The sequence below is a fragment of the Halichoeres trimaculatus genome, unplaced genomic scaffold (assembly GCF_033239565.1).
Source record: "Halichoeres trimaculatus isolate MK-OKI-2021-1 unplaced genomic scaffold, fHalTri1.1 fHalTri1_scaffold_19, whole genome shotgun sequence".
In the NCBI taxonomy this organism is placed as follows: domain Eukaryota; kingdom Metazoa; phylum Chordata; class Actinopteri; order Labriformes; family Labridae; genus Halichoeres; species Halichoeres trimaculatus.
Genome location: NW_027437197.1, coordinates 16,161,672 through 16,179,007, shown reverse-complemented (window position 1 = coordinate 16,179,007; position 17,336 = coordinate 16,161,672). Strand labels below are relative to the sequence as shown.

The 17,336-nt window shown below is 38.6% G+C and overlaps 2 protein-coding genes across 2 annotated transcripts in view; both read left to right on the top strand.

Moving 5' to 3' along the window:
• Positions 1–2,068: 2,068 nt before the first annotated feature.
• On the top strand, positions 2,069–4,729 carry tmem182a (transmembrane protein 182a). Its single transcript, XM_074695392.1, has 5 exons — positions 2,069–2,227; positions 3,254–3,386; positions 4,071–4,169; positions 4,256–4,393; positions 4,501–4,729. The coding sequence occupies exons 1-5, from the start codon at positions 2,069–2,071 to the stop codon at positions 4,725–4,727; spliced, it is 756 nt and encodes a 251-aa protein (XP_074551493.1). The 3' UTR covers positions 4,728–4,729.
• A 1,448-nt stretch (positions 4,730–6,177) lies between these two features.
• gpr45 (G protein-coupled receptor 45) overlaps positions 6,178–17,336 on the top strand; it is a 44,129-nt gene continuing 32,970 nt past the window's right edge. Inside the window, exon 1 of the mRNA XM_074694951.1 lies at positions 6,178–6,354. The gene's annotated coding sequence lies outside the window, so the exon portion shown is untranslated. The remainder of the gene's footprint in view (positions 6,355–17,336) is intronic.

Genomic DNA, 17,336 nt, shown 5'->3' with positions numbered 1-17,336 from the left:
TTTGACCCTTCGTAACATAAAACAAAGAACAACAACAACAACAACAACAACAACAACAACAACAATAATAATATCTATTTATTATTTTATTAATTAATAATAATGATGATGATGATGATGATAATAATAATAATAATAATAATAATAATAATAATAATAATAATAATAATAATAATAATTATTATTATTATTATTATTATTATTATTATTATTATTATTATTATTATTATTATTGTTATTATATTACAGTATCAATTTGACCATTTTTTCACGTGACGTATTAAAAATAGGCAGCGTTTTTTTCTTATTCCTGGGCTTAGTAATAGTTTATAGTTTTATTTCTTCATAGCTTCATGATAATACTGTTGATATAGGTGTTTATTCACTTCTCATGATCCAAAAAATGCTTTGTCACTGTTATAAATGGCCCTTTAATTTCTTTACTTTTTACATTTTTAAAAGACCCATCTTCTCAGGCCAAACTAAGATTTTAGCTACTTTGACGCCACCTGCAGGACAAACTTGCGCAGTGACTTAAAGGCTGCAGTGTCTCTGCTTCTTGCATTATATCTTAACAATCCTTACCCCAATTTTTCAAATCAATGTGCAAAAGTTGCACATGTAAAATGAGTTGCAGCTAAAAATGTTTAAATTGATGATAAAAATAGATCATTTCAAGGATCCAGGGAGGTGAGCTCTTTGTTATGATGACTTAAAGTTGGTCTGTTCAGAGAAGGCAAACCCTTAGTTAAAGTAATATACGTCATATAATTACAAGAAAACTAATGAATATTCAAAAATGGAAGTGGTCAAACAGTATGGACTTTTATAGTGCAAGTCACATTTACACACTAATGGCACTGACTACCATGTGCAGTTCTATGAGTATTAAGTAATCACATTGACACACAAATGGCACAGCACCGGAGGGCAGTTTGGGGTTAAGTATCTTGCTCAAGCTAACTTTGGCACGTGGTCAGCGGGACCTGGGACTGAACTCTTGACTTCTGGATGCAGAGACAACTGACTTCCTTGAGCCGCAGCCACGTCAAAATACAAAACAAAATATAACACAGAAAGTGACAACAGTGCTCAGGTAACCCTTGGTGAGACATATGAATGACAAAATGACAACAAAATAATGCTTCTGTCTGTGGGTAAATTGGCTGAAATCTACTTGTAGGCTCACAGTTTAATATGCCCCTCAGATGCTAATACAGCAGCAACACAAACAGACTTATGATACAAAGTTTCCAAGTTTAAACCAGTTCACTTTGGTTTAATGTTACTGAAACATTCATGGTTATAAAACTGAATAACAAAACTTCTGTTTATGGCCGCAAATACATTTTCTTGCATTTGTGGTGAATTGGCCCCATGATTTTGGAATGTTAAACTACTTTTAAAAGTTAAATGTAGTTTCTGTACTCTGTATCAAATCAAATTTAATCATTTGTAAAGCTTCATTTGATAATTCTACCAAATAGATTTCCATCGAGCCAGGGTGCATTTACAGTTTAGTCTAACAGACCTCATTTACAGCGAACAAACCTGCTCTGTTTACATGCGTGCTGTTAGTGAGGCAGAAGATACTTCTTCTCCCCCCTCCCGTCCTTTCGGTCCCACCCTGCCCTGACATTCCCGTGCAGACGCTGGGTGTCCAGTTGCCACAGGTTATTTCTGATCCCCTCCCTTCACACCATCCAACTGCTCCACACTCTCAGACCCACAGTGGAGAGAAGCAAACGCCTTCAATCAGACCCCCAAAATAGCCTGGGGGGTTTGGGAGAAGGGGAGGGAGGGCCAGGCTGACAGAATGAAGACCCCAGTAGGGTCCAGAGGAGTCATGTGTTCAACCTTGTCCTCCCATAACACAGACAGAGAGACAAGAAAAGAGTCAAGATAAAGAAACTCAGAATAAACTGGGACACAACTTACTCTGTGGATTTACTAAAATGCTAAAGGAGTGATTGTTTCTGCCTTTTTCTGTCACATGCTCTCGCAGTAATTGGAGGAAACGAATCCTGTGTTGGCATCCAGTGTCTAAGTGGCTGGTGAATCCTGGACCATGAAGCTTAGTGTGGCGTTGTTTTTTGCAGGGCTCTTTGGGGCTTTGGCTGCTGTCTTCATTCTGCTCTCTTTTGGAACGGATTATTGGCTTCTGGCCTCAGAGACCTGCAACCCCAAATCTGAGGGAACTGTGGGCCCCGGTGGTGTGACCATAGAGGTGGGTGTGGACAGGAACTTTTCAAATCTTTCAATTTTTCACCTATTGTAGGGTATTGTCTCATATCGTATTATGTCTAATGTTGTTTATAGTGTTTTATGTTGTATTGTGTTGCTCTGCGTTTTACTGTTTCCTGTTTGATTGTATTCTGTCATTTTGATGTTTTATTTGAGGTTTAATTATGGTTGAGTTAGTTCAAGTTCTGGTTGTCAGGCCAGATGATAAATAATTGTTTTGTGTGTGTACGGCATTTTAGCCTCAATGAGATCCTAAATGTTGAATATAAAACACTTGAAATGTTTACGTTTAAATCGAGACAAAGTTTAAAATTCTAAAATTATTTTGTAAAGATATTTCTTTCAGTGGATGAACTGCAGGGTGGAGAAGCGTCCCTGCTGCAGGCCACCTTCATGTAATCAGACCCTGTTTAATGCAGCGTGTGTATCTGTTTGTGCGCTGCTATGCAGTAGTTGAGACATAGCTTGCGCCACGTGATCTGATGATAGAAATACAAATACCAGCCGTGGTATGTTGCTATATTAAATATCACCGACTTGAACATACTTAGCTCCTCATAGTGGGCACTGATACTGGAATCATCACATGATATCACCACAATAAAACTAAAGTAGTAGCTCATACAGTAATGCATCTTAAACAACAGTTTATTTCTAGGATGGTTTCTTCTTTTGCAAAAATATTCAGCACCAAAGAGAAATGTTTCCTGGTTGAGAGCACCCTTAAACTGCATGTTCACGCAGCCCCGAATCAAACCTGTCGGGTTGGAGGTGCTGGCTCAGCTCAACCCTTGACCCGGATTTGCAGCTGTTCTGTGTCACCGTCACAACACACACACACACACACACACACACACACACACACACACACACACACACACACACACACACACACACACACACAGTGCACCTGCCTTCCATGATCCACAGACGACTCCCAAGCTGTCATTCATCCACAGAGTTCATCCAGACTTAGAAATCCTGAATCTCTGATGTTTTTGTCTGTCAGCGTGGAGATGTGGTGGTGCAGGATGCAGGAAGTGAAGCCAGTGATGTCATGTTGTACCATGAGGGATTCTTCTGGAAGTGCTCGTTTGGAGGCAGCGAGGATGATGATGACCTGCTGTGGAAGCTCTGGTTCAGTGAGTCAAACACATTATTGTTTATCATCTTTCAGTTCAACATTTGCATCCTTCAAACTTTCTGTTGAAAATAATGACATCTTGTGCAACTTTTGTGCAAATTTTACTTCCTTCAGATTTTTTTTGAGTGCTTAATATATTGAAATCCTTCCTTTTATCTCAAGCACGGGGTTGAACCGGTAATGAGACCGCCAAAGTAGGTTATGGATTTTTTTTGGAAAGCATGAAAACAGCCGCTTCATCAAATCATCTCCAAACACATTTTAATTACATTTAGTAAAAGTTAACAGTCTTTTGATGTAACATATATATAACTTATTTTTTATTTCTGTCAATGTAACTCATCAAACCAGTAGAAACCCATTACGTGACTGCTCAGAGGCTGAGCCATGTGATGTTATTCTGGTCGTCTGTCAGGTGATTGTGTGTCATCTATTTTCTGAAGGAGACTCTGAATGGTAGCTCATTGTCAGAAACAGCCTCCAGCACTAAAAAGGACCTTGTGAGGATCTGTTGAATTTCACATGCTGGAGGAGAAGAGAGGAAAGAAAATATTTTCAAAAACTGGTGACAATTCTCAAAGTTTGTGTTAATATCTGTACAAACCAGCCCTAGCTCTTATGAAGACATCATATTGTTCTTTGTCTCATTTTCACACTGTTGTGTTTTTCTTTATGTCTGCAGCAAACCAGCCACACTCCAAAGTGTGCATGCACGCCTACCTCTTCCCCTTCCCTGTGTCTCATCAGACCCACAATGCAACAGAGTATGACTCTGCTATAAGTAAGTGTCCATGTTTCATTTAATGAATGTGGGTTTTTTCCAGTCAGTTTATCTGTTTCCACTGGACTAATCTTTGTGTGTTTCAGTCTACAGAGGTTTCTGGAGCATCTTCATGCTGATCGGTGTGGCGTCTGTGATTCTGGGTGGGTTCTTTATTATCTGTGCTGCTCCATTTGCAAGTCACCGTCTGTACAAAGCAGGAGGAGGCCTCTTCCTGACATCAGGTAAGACTCTTCTTAAATCCTGAGGTGAAGAGTAAAGACTGTAAGTTTGTTACTTCTGTAAAAACTTTGACTCACCACTGTCTTGTCTCTCCCTCTCTCCACCTCAGCTCTGTTCCTGCTCTGTGTGGTGGTGATGTACGTCCTGTGGCTGCAGGTGTTGGATGTCGTGGATCTGTACGTGGACCATCAGCGCTCCACGGTGTGTCCAGACTTCCAGCTGTCCCTCCACTATGGACTCTCCTTCATGTTTGCGCCCCTTGGCATCTTCTTTTGCCTTTTGTCCGGCCTTCTTTTCCTCCTCATTGGCCGAACCGTTCAGATTCACTGCCACTAACTTTACCTGAGTTGGAGGAACAGTGGAAGAAGATTTTTGTTGATATTTTCCCTGTTATGTTTGCCATGTGCAAGCAGAGCTCTGAGGATTTGTTTGGTTGCTCTGTGGTTCAATCTGCTGACTGTTTTGGGAACTTTAATGCAGGAATCAAACGGTTTTCTTCTCGTTGTAAGGGGCCTTTCACTTTAGTTTGAGTGTTTGGTAAAAAAAAGTGTCCAGTAAGGAGTTTTATGGTTGCATGATTATTTTTATATTCTGTATGTACAGTAATGAAGTGAGCTATTTCTGCTATCACTGTTATTGCTAAGGCTGATGATGATTGATATTTATACCTTGTCTGTAGTACTCAGCTTCATGCTTTGATTTATGCAATGTAATTTAACCCCCCCACTCCTAGTAACTTAATCAAAGCACATTTGTTTGTCATTGGCGTGTTCCAAAGACTCTTATTTCCTGTTTCTTCAACCTTTTCTTTCCGAGGCTCCTTTTTGAGGCTCCTGCTCAAAAATGACATGCTCAGAATAAATAGGGTATGTCTCTGAAATTACAAGCTATGAGTGAATTATTTTGGTATCACAATAAAGGTAGCACCTGTGAGATGTCACCAGAAGTGTAGGTCCAAGCATCACTATCAGAGCTACTGTATCTGAGTGAATTCAGATTGAACACAGCATAAAAGTGTTTCTACCCTTGCATTAAAAGAGATACTTCACTTTTTAATAAACATCCCATTTTAAAATATGCAACAGAAGCTAAAAGACTCAAGCAAACCAGGGAACAAGATCTGTATATCAACTGTGAGGTGTTTAAAAGCAGAGTAAAATTACAGAGGCTTTGGGAAAACAATTTAAACAATTTAAACATAATTTTGAGTCTAAAAATAGTTATCAAATAAATGAATGAATGAATGGATAAAAATAAAAAATAAATAAATAAATAAATGAAAATCCCATCTATCACCTTATTTATAAAAATCCACACAAAGGGATTTGACTTCAACTTTTACAGCAAAATTAAATAAGTAACTTGTTAATTTAATTAAGTTATCAGGTGATAAGTAAATTAATTAATCATCAATGACAATAACAAAAACAATAATAAGAATTATTTTTTAATAATTTTGATTATAATTTATAATTTTTAACGGTCATCACCCTTATGAGGGCGAGGACCCTCATAATTATAAAGAACAACAATGGGTGTTAAAAGTAGGAACTCTCAATTGAGCTACCTTTATCCTCTCTTGGACGAGTTTGATAGCAGAAGAGGTGTTTCCACTTCACCATGTTAACAACAGACACATATTTCTCTCTGTGAGCTCTCCTCGCTTGTCGTTTAGCTACTTGTGTCACACTGGGCGGAAGCTCCGCTCCCAACGGTCGATTCGGATGATTGACGGAACCAATAGAATCGATTTTGAGGGACCGCCTTTCTGCCAATCGCACCAATCGCGATCCAAGAGGAAGCAAACAATCAAACCTCTTGAATGGTGTGAAGGAAAAAAATAGAGAAGAAAAAGAAAAGAAAAGTGGTTGCCCAAAGCTGGAAATTGTTATGCTTTTTAAGTATGCTGGGAGATGCCGTCGTTTGGTGATATTGCGGTGGATAAAGTTTCTGCGTCCAAAAGGTAAGACTAAGTTTCTGCTTCTGTTTCTGTTTCTCAAAAGCAAGTTTGGTCTTACTTCCATTTGCTGCTGGGCCAGTGAATTTCTGTTGGAGAGAGACAAAAAGCTGTTGTTGGAATCTGGGGTCTCCTTTTTGGTAGCTTACACCGTGTTTTTGCTTGGTGTTTTTTCATTAAAATGGGGTTTATGAACTTTAGTTGGGGTTCTGAGCTTTTTGTGGGTACATCATGTGTGTATGTCTAGATTTGGCTGTTGTCAGTGCATGGGTACCCAGTACTGCAGGCCAAGAAGAAAAGGTTAATTTAGACAAGACACTAACGATATGGGCTTCTCTGTCTCCTTCTACGGCATCACCTGTATTGTACGGCCTTCCTCTCTCTCTCTCTCTCTCTCTCTCTCTCTCTCTCTCTCTCTCTCTCTCTCTCTCTCTCGCTCTTACTGCCCCCTACTGGTCTGTTAGTGTAGTGCAACTTCCTTCATTGCTTCTCCATTCATCAGTAGCCAAGTTAGCATAGTCTTTATTTAAGCGGAGACTCAGACAATAAAAGGCCACAGGAACCAATAAGTTCCTCAAAAAGTATTTGCTGGAACTAAAGGTTCCTTGTTCTTCTGGTTGAAAAGCTCTTATAGAGTTGCAAAGAGACACAAGTGAGACATGTAGGCTAACCATTAATTTCATGGGTTTAAAAGCCTATGATGGCTGCATATTTTGCATATTTTTTCTCTTTTGTCCAGAGGATTTAATTAATTATTTATTATTTACAACCAGGTAGTAAAAAAGTTAGAGTAAAATTACAAAGATACAGTCTTGAGCCTGTCAACATAAATCGAATATTTGTGATCTGTGATCTGTTCAGCAATAAACAATAAGATGTCTGAGGCTTTGGTGTCTGAAGAGATTTTTTTTTAACTAGAAGTGTCAAAAAATGGAAAGAATCTTGGCTCTTGTATGAGGACTAACAAGTTTGAGGTGTGAAAAGCCAAATTCATCTGTCCCATTTCAAAAACAGAGAGTCTGCACGCTGAAAAAGTAAATAGGTGTCAGACAAATTGATTAATGCATGCCAGAGCATCTTTTTTTTTTAAATAAATAAATGTAAGGACTGTGAATTAGTGACACACTTGATGATAAAAAAAATCTTATCAAATGTGTCAAAAACAGAACTTTCACATACACTGGACTAAATCAGTGGAGTTTTGAGGCTCTTTTTTTTACAGGGATTACAAAAAAATGACGTTTCTTAAATGAGCTGTAGAAACATGCAGGAGAAAGTGGTTAAGTCAATTTAAGGACTACTTCTGCAAGAAATCAACATATCTGTGCTCATATTGAGACAACCTTTAACACGCGCATTCAAGTCATCTGTATTATCTTTGTGCCACAAGAGGGCACTGCTGCCTCATTTGGTCTCCACATTAACCTACAGCAGAGCAGCAGAAATCCTATTTTGCTTATCTGGAGTCAGAGCGGAGCGTATGTGGCGTTATGCATTTAATCACAGCTTCAGAGGCAGGATCTGTAGATGAAAGAATTCACACCTTGGCCGACAGACGGATGGTAATTTCACTCATGAATGGAGCATTTGATCAGGATCTGAATGGACTCCTGTGTCGATTCTCATGTGTCTGTATCAACTCTGTGCCTCTCCAGCTTAAAAATGTACTTATCATACACAGGGAAACGCCTCAGAATGTAGGAGTGAGACACACAATGTGAGGCATTGATTACTTTGTGAGATTGGCTTTGCCTTTACAGACAAGGATTCACACTTCCTGAGTCCTGAAATTTCAAAATGCAAAGAGAGAAGACGCAAAAAAATGTAAGTCAGCCGTAAGGGAAGCTACACACTATGACAGGTCACAGGAGGAGGCCGCAGAAGTTAGCAGCTGATGATCAATTGTGAGATAAGATCTCAGCATTTGTTCTGAGTCAGGCTGGAGTGGTCTTTTAGCCAAGACTCCCTGAGGAAAGAGATTTCTTATCTGGTGGACTTCCCGGTTTAAATGAAATCATAATAAGATAAAGAAATATTTAATAATTTCTCAATCCATATCAGAGAGGGAGGTGGTTTGATGCAGGTGGAGCTACCTCCAGCAGCAGCAGCAGCAGCAGCAGCAGCAGCGGGGCCTTCAGCAGTCAGTAATGTCATCAGAGTCCCAGCTGAATTCAGCACTGTTCTGCATGATTGCCCATGATAATTGTGTGTTGATAGGGAGCGCCGGAGATGGAGTATAATTTCCACCGAGAGATTCCTAAACAAATACCTGTGCTCAGCAGAGGGGATGGAGTGAGGCTGGAGGTGAGGAGGAGAATAGCGGATGAGGGGAAGATAGAGGATGAGAGTGTAACACTTCCAGAGGAGGAGGAGGAGGAGGAGGAAGAGGAGGAGGAGGAAGCAGTGGTCTGACTGCAGGTTTGTAGTCAATCTAACAAGGTATAGTCCTTACACCGCAGCTTAGAAATAACTAGAAATAGAATAATCAAATCCTGGGCCCTCTAACAGACTCCTGTGAACATGCACTGACAGAGAGGTGTCAGATGGGTAGTGGTGAGGCTTCAGTGCCTTGCTCGAGGGCACCTCTGCAGTGGCCAGGAAGTAAACTGGCACCTTTCCAGCATCCATCCCATTTCCTGTTCTGTTATCAAAACCTAGACTTAGACTTAAGACCCCAGGATCCTGAGCCAGGTGACTGTGCTCCTGAGATGGGAGGTAACGAACTGAATAGAACGGAATGTAATAGAAGTATCATATCATAAAATCTATTCTAAGAAATCATGATTTATAAAAGTCGCCAAACAGGATTAGTCAGAATTGTGTCATTATGTGGCAAATATCCTTCCAAAATTTCAGAAACAAAGAAACAGAAAGTCAAAAAATGCAACACTATTAATATAAAAACAAATGGACAAAAAATGATTATTGAAAAAAATTAATTTACCACATTTTTGAGGTTTTATTTGGTGTTAAATATTCCCTTTGAGACAAGTTTAGGATGCTTTTTTTCATGTTTTGTTTTTTTCTGAATCATAAATAGAACTAGGGATGCACCGATCCAATGCTTCTGCTTCCAATACCGATACTGATACCTGGGCTTTAGGTATTGACTGATACTGATACCGATCCAATACCAGTGTTTAATAATAACCTGCATGTCCTTCTGAGTAGGGATGCACGATATTGGATTTTTGCCGATATCCGGTATGCCGATATATAAAAACCCCTTTTGGCCGATACCGATACCGTTACTCACAAGTTTGTTTGTTTTTTTCACTGTAAAGAAAGCTAAGTCTGTCCTGTACTGGAATTTATATGTTACTCTTATTGTGACGGTCTTATTTGTTTAAGAAACACACATAAAACAAGACAAAAAACATTTGATTTTACCATAAATAAGAAATGTATTATTTTTTCAAACTCAAGACATTCAGTATTGAAATACAGAAAAATAATTTCTTTAGATCACATGAACTTTAAATGTACAATGCATTTTTAAACATGACCAAGTTGCATTTGATTATTTTAGAGCTACTGTAACAACCTGGTGACAGACACAGAGCTCTGCAGTGCAAATAAATGAAGTGCTACATTTTATTTAAGGAGCTTATTTTTCAGATGGAAAATAATAATAATCCTAACTGAATAGCACCTTATCAGCTGTGCCTATTGGCAGAAATTTTCATATCTGCCGATACCGATAAACGTGTTTTTAAGCTTTTATCAGCTGATACCGATATTGTGCCGATATTATCGTGTATTCCTACTTCTGAGATATAAGAATGGTAATGTTTTAGGTTAAAGACCAAAAAAGTATATGGAGTTACTGAAGTTAATATCTATTTAAACTATGAAATATTTAAAAAGTTTACCATCAGTTTTGTAAAAACCAAGCTTCAGAATGCGCAGAAATTAATATTCAATTGTCATATTTTTTTTCCCTGTGGTCTGGTAATTCAGCAAAAAACATAAAAGTGCATCAGAGGTGACATTCTAAATCACGTAGCCAAGAGCATTGGTAAAAAAGGAAAGGGAGAAAGCTGTTTGCCTGGATTGGCACCATGGATCAGCCCCCTCCCATCAATACTGATCCAGCTTTGAGGGGCACCGATCCACCGATACCCGATACTAGGATTGGTATCGGTGGATCCCTAAATAGAACAAAAGATAATTTTATCTTTGTGCGAACATCATCAAAGAAGGACAGAGTGCAGATCTTAATGAGCAATGCAAAATGATACATTTGGAGTAACTGGGGAATTAATTTTATTAAACTTATATGTCGTGTTGTTGGCCTAACAGTTTCAGTGAAGTCGCTGGTCTGACTTCTGGTTTGACAGTTTGCTGCTCATCCTCACATTCCCTCTTTCTTAAAGCTGAAACTCACGTCATGTTTCATCCACTGCTGGTATTCATTATCTCTGGAATGATGAGATAAAACAAAAGGAATCTGACAAAGTGAATATATCAGTGGGTCAGCTGATGGCATGGTATTTCAGCCCTTTGCTGGTGTCACTCAGCACTTTCTCATCCCTGACCCATCTCACATTAAAGGCATGACAACAACAACAACCAAAAAAGAAGAAGTCCAGCACAGAGAAATACATGAATATAAATCAGTTTACTAGAGTCAGACTGTACAGGTATGTCTTTATAGTGACCCTCAAGCATCTTTAACAGAAAAAAGAAACTTGAAAGAGGAGAGGGCTGGATGCTAAATGCAAGTTTTTGTCCCAGATTTGAAGGAAGCAGGCAAACTTAAAACTTAAAGCTTGAGGCTTGGACACTGATGCTCTTTAAAGCTACATTTAGTAGAGTTAATTCCTGTCGTGAACAAACAAACTGAAGCCCAATGAAGCTGAAAAAATCTAACTCTCTGAGCAGTTAATCACTTTATCTGACACTGACCTGATGGCTGGAGTCACAGGGGATAAATCTGACTCTATAACAGTGATCAGTCACACAGAGGCACCAGTGTTAATTGTTTTAAGAGTTTTGTTGCAGGATCTGAGGTTTGACCTTTGCATACGAGAAACTAAGGCTAATAAAAGCACGCTGAGACCAAAGAACCAAATGATAACCGCCTTAAATCTGAGGGGTTTTCTCGAGGTGGTGCCTTTGCTGAGGAAAAGAAGACGAGTCGGACCCTCAGTCTACACTTGTATTTTTAACCTTGAGGGAGGTTTAAGTTAATTGGAAAACACTCTTTGCCTGAGTGCTCTCACCTCGTAGCACGTAGCACAGTTATCATAGCTTATCTTCCAAACGTATCATAATCCCACACGACATGCAAGTCAGATTTCATTTAAATCAGATTACTTTCAACTCTCAGAAAAAAGCTAAGTATTTGAATTGCATGAACAATATGGCAAGTCATATTACACGCTGCTTTCCTCTTTAGAGATAGTTTTACATAATTTCCCATTCGTTTTGAAATAATGAATAGACAATGGGCTGTATAATTGTGAGGATTTACAATTCAGAGGACTGTGCGTATAATCGGCATGCATTATTCAGAGAGGGGAGCTCATAGGTCACCGGTGGCTGTGGCAGGAAAAGTAACTCAGGTCATCAACAAATCAACTCTTTTATCAGTTTAGAAGATGAAATACAATCTTCTCCATGAAGCAACATCTTGGAGATCAGAGCGGGATACAGAAACATCAGTCAGGTGTCTTTAAACTCACCGTCTGCATGCTTTTAATCAAGTCTACACCGAGCGTTTCTGACATTGTTGGCCAGTAAAACCTACACCTGTGAGAGGCTCCTTTCTGCCCCTCTCACATGCTCCGGCCTCACACCTCAGTTTGTGCATATAAATTACATTCCAAAGTGTGTGTGGAAAGCCCTCGTTCATGCTCAAGGTCTCTTGTTTCAAAGGCATGCTAATGTCTTTCACAGTGAAACTCCTCTCAGCCGCCCGCTTTTAACTGCCAGAGCAACTGTGTAGGAGATGATGGGACTCTTCAGCCATCTTTACCCCTGAATATTCATACTTCTTTAACAGAACATGTATATCCACAAATGCTAAACAAAGGCAGATTTCAGTTTCCACCAACTTTTTCACTTCAGTTTCATTCCTTGTGTTTTTAAAGTGTGAAAGAAACGAGTGAAATCCTTAATAAAGTGTATTTCATGCTGTTTTAGCGCCCACTGGTCACCGTTTTCTCACTTTTTGAGGCTTTCTGTTGGGATTCAGTGTTTCTCTGTATTTGGGTTCAGCTTCCCCTGCAGCTATTAATTAATGCCGCAGCACAAAAAGCCGGTGGATCCGCCTCATGAATATTCAAACCCACCTCGTGCATATCATTTCTTATGCAGTGTTGTAACGCAGGCCGCTGATGATGCGAGGCAGGCAGCGTAGCTTCAGAGCCTGTTAGTGTTCCTGAGCAGTGAGTGAGTGCACGCTTTTATTTTCCAGAGTTCAATTGTGCCAACACAGTTTGGCACTTTTATTACCTTTTTCCCCTCTTAACCTGTCATCTTGATATTTTTTATTAACTTCTATAAATGTTTCCACCTCTTTTGTGTTGTTTTCTATTACATGTCATAAAAATAAAAACTGTACCTTTAAAAACAGATGTTTATGGAGTGATTTAATTGACAGAAGCAGAACAGAGAGTGGAGATTCTATAAATGCAAAAACAAAATGAGTCAAAGAAAACAAACAAAAGTGATAAAACTGACAGATCTTTAATGTCAATTAAGTAATAAATCAAAGCAAATAAAAAGACCAATAAGCATAAAAAACTGTAAAACGGTGGCACAAAGACAGATCACAGAAGTCAGAGGGATTAAAATCAAACCACTGTCTGTGAATCATCCAAACAGAAAAGTCTGAAGAAGCTTCTTTACATAAAAAAGATACATTATAAAGACTTAAATAAGGCAAATTTCTTACTTAATTCTGGAAAAAAAAATTAAAACGACTAATATAATTATAACACTCGTTTATCTTTTTTAATCTTTTTTTCTAAGAATTAACAAAGAAATTAGCCTTTTGAGTTAAACTGAATTATCCAAACTTCTTCTTGAAACAAAAAAAGGAAAAATACATCATGAAAACTTAAAAAGCTATTTTCTCAGTTAATTTTTAAGAAAACAAATTTAAACAGCTTAATATATGTTCAAAAACGCCCAATTACATTGATTTGATGGGTTTAGAATATTTTTCTGTTTCTTAATAAATTGCAAAGTCTTTATTTTCTTGACACATTCACAGTACTGTCATTTCCTTACAATGTTTTTCCAGTCTCAGAGATTAAACACTGTTTTTATTTCATTCATTTCATACTCAGAGTTGTTCCTAAAAGTCTTATAGACATACATTTTTTGTGCTTGTAGTGAAATTAGGTCCAGCACAATGTCCCATTGATGCACACATTTCCACATATCTGAGGTGTGAAAGAGTTGAGATAAATTTTCTAATTAAATATTTTAAAGACTTTCAGGTTCAGGGTGATAAAAACCAAAGTATTGACAGTTTATAAGAAACATCCTGGTTTCACTGAAACAAATCTGTTCCACTCACACCGTGGTCGTTTTTCCTCCATCCTGTCCTCACAGGTCATTTACAGCAGTAATTCTAATAATAACTTCTTTTTATTTCCTTATCCTCATTCTTAAACCGCTGATACTCGGTCAGCACGTCTCAGCCGAACAATCAAATCTTTCCTGATCTGTGTTTTCTGAACCAAACGCCCTCAGTGTGTCTTTACGTCCCACATGTTTATTAATGCAACATTACAAGAGGGCACTGTCATCTTGGCTGCTCTTAAACATGTCAGTGTGTGTAAATGGATTCAGCTAAATAAACAGGAGCAAACACTGTTTAACATATTTAACAGAAGAGAAATATACAATTCTAATGTTACGATTCAAATGCTTTGTTTCACTCTTCATGTGTATTCATTAAAGCAGCTTCATTAGAGTAACATTTATGAAAATCACACATTATGTATTGAGATTACGGCAAAGCAAAGCAGGCCCTATTATTAACACTTGAACTACATGTGTGCAGACAGAGTCACATCCACTGCGTGTTCACGGAGGAAGTTACGGAAGCCTGAGCAGGACTTTGGTGAAGTTTTGACAGGAATGTGCAACAATGATCCATCAGCGAGGGAAAACAGGAGAGGACAAAACTGTCAGAAGTTCAGAATTTAAACTTTTCTGTTAGACTGAAATCTGCTTCAATAAACTGAATCAATTTCTCCTTCATGCAGCAAAACAGACACAAAAACCTGACGCTGGATTTCAAATTAAAAGCCACAAGCAGATCACGTTACCTTCTGATGTTTCAGCAGCTTCTTTGACCAAAGAAGAAAAATTCTCTCACGTTTAAAGTAGTAAACAAATCCAACGCTCCTGTTCTCCGGCTTCACCTCCACGCGGGCTTCACGTGAGTCCTGGTCCTGTGGCTGCTGCTGTGCTTTTATACTGGTTTCAACTTGCAAAATCATACCTTTGACCCCAAGTAGGGCTGACATTCCTTGAAAGTAAAATGCGCAGACGGTGGTGTTTGGTTTTTGCAATGGAAAGAGTAGACTTTGTATTAATTGAAGTATAATGATATCCCTTACTTGGAAAGGAGAACGCGGGTGGTGAATAATGTATCTCCATGCAGATGATAAATGAATATGTTCATATATTCATTTATTAATTCATACGTTTGAATTGTAATTATGGTACTTCCCTTACTTTCCTGCAAATACCTCTTTTTAAATCCTCTGCTTGGTTCTTTAAAGCTGTGATGATTTAATTTTAGGAATGCAAGGACAATCCAAACATCCCAAACACAAACTGAGGAAAGCTTCAGCCTCACTTTTCTGCTGAAGGTTTATTTTTTCCTCACTTTCTCCTCTTTCTCTCCTCCTTGTGTGAACTTGTGTTTACTGAATCTCTTCCCTTCATTTCGCCCTCTCTCCTTCTCTTTCTTGTTTATATCTGAAGACGAACTGAAGAGTCCACATAAACACGACTCAAAGTTCTGCAAAGTTTCACAAAGTAGAAAGGAAATGCCATGTGAGGAGACGTTGGCGGGCTGCAGGCGGTGGAAGTCACATGCCAGAGGGAGCATACGCAGGCTGGTAAATGTTACCGGTGATAAATAAACATTATTTAAAAGACGTGTCAGGCCCTGTTAGAACGAAGCCGTGCTTCATTTGTTTCACTGCTCTGAGGGTAAAAGGAATATTTAATCACTGCTCTGAATGATATGAATAATCACTGATACCGTTTCCAGGGAGCCACAAGCGCTCACATCCATGATGACTTATGCAGTGAGATTTAAGATTTACATAGAGCTTATTTAAATCTGTGTGCATGTAAAAGTTTAAATATTGCACACTTTCTGAAGGAAAATCTGAGACAAACATGACATTAAACACTCAAATTGGAAAAAGAGGAAACAGGTGCTCTAAAGGGGGTGAATGCTCTATTTGATGACTATTTCTTTCAGTGATTTTTGGAATAAAAGTGTCATCAAACATCCTTGTGCCATCGTTACAAACTGCTGAAATCAAACCTCACCTGTCCCTGATCAGTGGTCAGTTTTCTGCAGTGTTGCATGCTGCGTAAACATCAGCAAACTCTTCATTAGGTGGGAATTTGGGGGAAAAATGTCAGGATGTTTTTATTGCAGGATCAGGATCAGGATTTTATCAGGATTATTTGTCAAATTCAGGCTACTTTGAACTTAAAAAATATTTAAAACCCACCACTTTTTGCCTGTTTTGCTTTTAAACTCTCTCATTTTCCCATCATGATAAAAACATTCATTTAAAGGCGTCAGCTGTAGGAGTTGTTGAGTTTCTGCAGAATGTATGGAGCGTCAGTTTAGTGAGACGTTACTGGATATATTTCAGTTTTGTTTGTGCACTTGACAGAATTTGTGCACATAATTTAGAGGGCATGGCTCATTTCAGTGCCATGGTTGACTCCGGACATGCCTGGTTTAAAGTCAGGTTTGAGACTTTCAGACTCTGACACCATCAACTCAAATGTTTCTGTTGCAGGATTTGGTTTTTAAGTGCATCACCTGTACTCTTCTCCTTTCATGACCTTCACTAAATGCTTAAGCAGCATTTTATTCTCATTTCAGTCCCCGTGAATACATTTCCTCACACTGACTTTAATATCTTTTTTTGCATTATGTGCCACAATGATGGATTATCTTGATTGTAGATCCGAGCGTTGACAAGAGGAAGAGGGTGGCGGTGGGTGGGGGGAGAATCAGGATAAACCATCTTTTAGCGCCGTTTGTCCAACTTCACAGAGCGATCAGCGCAGGACAATAAATCTTGTGAATGCATATTCAACACTGAATCAATGTACATAGCAGTCTGAAGGTTAACCTGCTTTTTTCTGCACAGATTTGTTATTCAAATGCAGCCCGCCTGCTACGGCAGCCTTTGTCCATTCACAGCACTTCTGCATACTTCACTGTCTGTCTGTGAGTCACCGGGGAAAAAATTAAACAATATTTGACCTTAAATAGAAAAAGGGTTGCATCTGTATTCTTTTAAGCTTTGTGTAGTGATAACAAAAATGTTTAAAGAGTGCAGCTCAGCTCTCCAGGGAAGACAACACAGGTTGACCTCTGACATTTTTAATACATCTGACATGCAGGCCTTCTCTTCAGTGTCGCATGCGAACTGACAGAAAAAGCAGCTAGAAAATTAAAATTATACTACATTACCCAGAATGCAACAAGAGCTTTAACAGTTCAGTTAGCTTGCAAGGATCACAGGGAGCTGAACAGAGATAAATATTATGGAGATACTTTCACAGAACTTTAATCCACCAAACAACATGGAACAAAAGTCAATGGCAAAATTAGCTGTTTGGCATCGGCAGACAAGGCTCAACACATTTCTTATGGGCACAACCCACAAACTTGAAGTCTTAGATATAGACATTAAACCTTTGTAACTTTTTTTGTCTTTTGTTTTATGGTGTATTCTTAAATTGTTGTTTTTTGTTTTTGT